The sequence below is a fragment of the Aplysia californica genome, unplaced genomic scaffold, assembly GCF_000002075.1.
Source record: "Aplysia californica isolate F4 #8 unplaced genomic scaffold, AplCal3.0 scaffold00270, whole genome shotgun sequence".
NCBI classification, from domain to species: Eukaryota; Metazoa; Mollusca; class Gastropoda; order Aplysiida; family Aplysiidae; genus Aplysia; species Aplysia californica.
Genome location: NW_004797540.1, coordinates 346,810 through 349,888, shown reverse-complemented (window position 1 = coordinate 349,888; position 3,079 = coordinate 346,810). Strand labels below are relative to the sequence as shown.

The window sequence follows — 3,079 nt, the reverse complement described above, 5'->3', positions numbered from 1 at the left end:
GGTTTAACCTGTGGGTAGCTCTGCATTATTTATTTATTAATAAGTTCAAAGGTCAACTGACTCATACCCAGTATTTTCCCCCCACGTCAATTGGTAGTTGAATACAGGGACAGGTAGTTTTGACATCTTACAACTAACAGGCACTTCACACATATCCCCCCCACACACACACTCTAAAGAGTTGGGCTTAGCCGACTTCATTCACAATTTTGTCATTTTGTATGAAAAGACAAAAAAACATTTTTTGCACATGAAAATAAGCACGATTACAGTAATTCAAAGGAAAGACTTCTCTACAACTGTAGAACACAGAACAATACAGCAAAAAGATTCCCATACCAATCCTCTTGCTATTGCTAAAATGGACTGGCAAACGTTTGTAACAAGACATGGCATCTCAGATGTATGTTTATAAAACCCCAAACCCATGGAAATACAAACTGAAATTATTCTTGCGTATGGGGAATACATAATTGCAACTAAACTCTAAAAAATTGGTGGGGGGGGGAGGAAACAGAACACCAGACATTTAATTATCAGGGACTGTTCCATCCTGAACAAATCGCGACCTCTGTGCTTTCTTGTCGCTTCTCCATTAAAAAAAAACCCAGTGAAAATGTGACTTCTCCTTAATGCTCCTCTTTGTTATGAACTGCTTTTTAAAAAATGGAGATAGGACAAGAAAGCACCAAGGTTGCGAAATGCACATAATACAAGTGTGTGAGTGGTTAGATCGAGAGTAACGTGTTAGGTGGGTCAGCGGTAACAACTTGGAAGACGGAGAGCCCCTTACTTCCTGCGCAACATCAGTGCCGTCTGTTCCTGTGGTCAAAGCCTGCTGCTGCGACGACGCGGCTGAAGTATCCTCGGGCGTCCGTGATCGCCGCTGCCAGGCGGGAGCCAGTACCGGAGTCTTGGGTGACCTGGCTACTATCTTGGAGTACAACATCGGCTGGGCCCCAGCCCCTGGTCTCTCCCCCTCGCTCCTGCTTGGTGGTGCAGAATGCTGCGCTGGTCTGGTTGAGGATTCTGCCGAGTCTGGACTCGGAGACGTCGATCTCCCTGAAAGTTCTCGGGGGGAGTTCCTTACTCCATTGGCAACAGAATGATGATCACTCATCTGCCCGTTTTCCAATCCAAGAGAGCCATCAGAAGTGAAACTAAGGCCTGAGGGGGCAGACTCGAGCTGCCCTGGACTGGGAGTATCTGGTTTCTGAAGCCATATCAAGCAACAACAATCATTCGCAAAACCTTTCATGAAACTCGTGTGCTGGTATCTTATGACGCTCCTCGTGCCGTCTATCACACAAAACACAGACATACCTCCGTGAACCCTTTTGACGCCTCACCTCCTGAACCTTGCTGTACCCTACACCTGGGCACACACAAGCCCAATCCTACTGCTTCCATTTAGATTCAATTCCAAGCATTTACAAAAAAATAAATAGGTCATAAAAGTGCAGAAGATTAGGTGTTACTACCATAAAGTAAAAAAAAAAAAAAGAAGGTGAGATTGGATGACGGCGTTTGACGGGAAAAGAAAGAGCAAACCACACCAGAGTATATGATGCCAACAAGGGTAGATATAACACAATGAAGGAATATATAATGTAAATGAAAAGAACATGAGGACAAAGGCATACCATAAGCACAGATATTTTAGTGAAAAAACAAAAGAAAAGAGACACATGCGCACACAGCTTTTGCAACAGAGACACCAGGAAGCGGTAAAGCAAACAAATCTAAATTCTACACAATGCATTCAGAGAAAGTACTACTTACATCTATGAAGGCATCCATATCGGATCCACTGATTTCCTTACGATTGATCTCTTTTTTCTTTTTCCCTTTTCTGACATCTTTGCCTTGCGTGCTGGCTCCTGAAAGGGGAAAAAATATTGTCCATGAGTATGCAAAGCAGGAGACAAGTATTTCTTGAGAGTGTGTTTGTTAGACAGTGAAGTCAAATTCACCTTGAGTTTAATTAGTTTTAATGGCACTTGCAACACAATTAGGCTAGGTCATACAGGTGCTCAAGATTCCTAGAGGTTTTACAACAGAGTAACAAACACCAAAAAGGAGGAGAGATGGTGACGATAGAGGCTTGATAAGAGAAAAAAAAGGGGGGAGGGCAAACACCACCGAAGCAGCTGCCAACCACCCACCCACCCACTTACCACACACACAAATCCTCCAAAAGGGCATGACACTGGGCTGACACAACTAACTATATAGTTGGTTACACAAGTACTGGCAACGGAGTTCATAAACAATAAAACATATTTATTCTTCAGCTTCAAAGACCCCAGTAACACGGGAGGACGTTAACCTCGACAGCGGCACACCACGCTCATCCCCCTTACCCTGCTAGAAGAGCAAACGTAATAATATGTTTCCTGCCATACGCAGACGAAACAGCTTTAAGCTTTTCTTACTCACGGCACTTTCGAGAAATCAACGATTTTTCGGTTTTCTTATCACATCTAAAGTGTTTTGCACAGTACATATGTACCATCAACGGTTGGTCTCGCAAACTGAAGAGAATGTCATTCCCTATGCTGAACAGAATATAAGACTTTTAGAAAACCCGAAAGATCGTCGATTTTTTAAAAATGCTGTGGATAAGAAAAGGGTGTTCTGACAGCAAAGGGCAGTATATAAGTGTGTGTAACGTGTGTGTGTGTGTGTGTGTGTGTGTGTGTGTGTGTGTGTGTGTGTGTGTGTGTGTGTGTGTGTGTGTGTGTGTGTGTGTGTGTTACGTGTAGGTGTGTAAGTGGTCCGTCAGTCCCCGGCCGGCGAGGTTTCCACCCCGCGTGCAAACAGACACACACACACATGGCGGACGGCGGCGGCAACAGCTGGTGCTTTCTCTCGGGGAAACGCAGCGTCATCACAAAACCGACACAGTGAAGGAAGTCATTACAAAACGATAGAGAGAAGGAAGTCATTACAAAACGATAGAGTGGAGGACTTTGTCGTGCGTCGTCACTCACAGAGACCGAGTGAGTGCCGGGCGCTCACCCCAACATCGGACAACACGGATGTTCTCAGGCGACCATGGCGGCACGCACTGGCTGGC

The 3,079-nt window shown here is 44.9% G+C and overlaps 1 protein-coding gene across 5 annotated transcripts in view; it reads right to left on the bottom strand.

Moving 5' to 3' along the window:
• LOC101845107 (eukaryotic translation initiation factor 4 gamma 1) overlaps positions 1-3,079 on the bottom strand; it is a 95,700-nt gene that overhangs the window by 33,270 nt on the left and 59,351 nt on the right. For 3 of the 5 annotated variants that reach the window (XM_035970464.1, XM_035970466.1, XM_035970465.1), the window contains exon 11: positions 1,783-1,880. In XM_035970464.1, coding sequence (XP_035826357.1) covers positions 1,783-1,880 — 98 coding nt within the window. Of the gene's footprint in view, positions 1-793; positions 1,214-1,782; positions 1,881-3,079 lie in introns of all 5 variants that reach the window. The other 2 variants (XM_005101097.3, XM_005101098.3) reach the window with 1 other exon arrangement.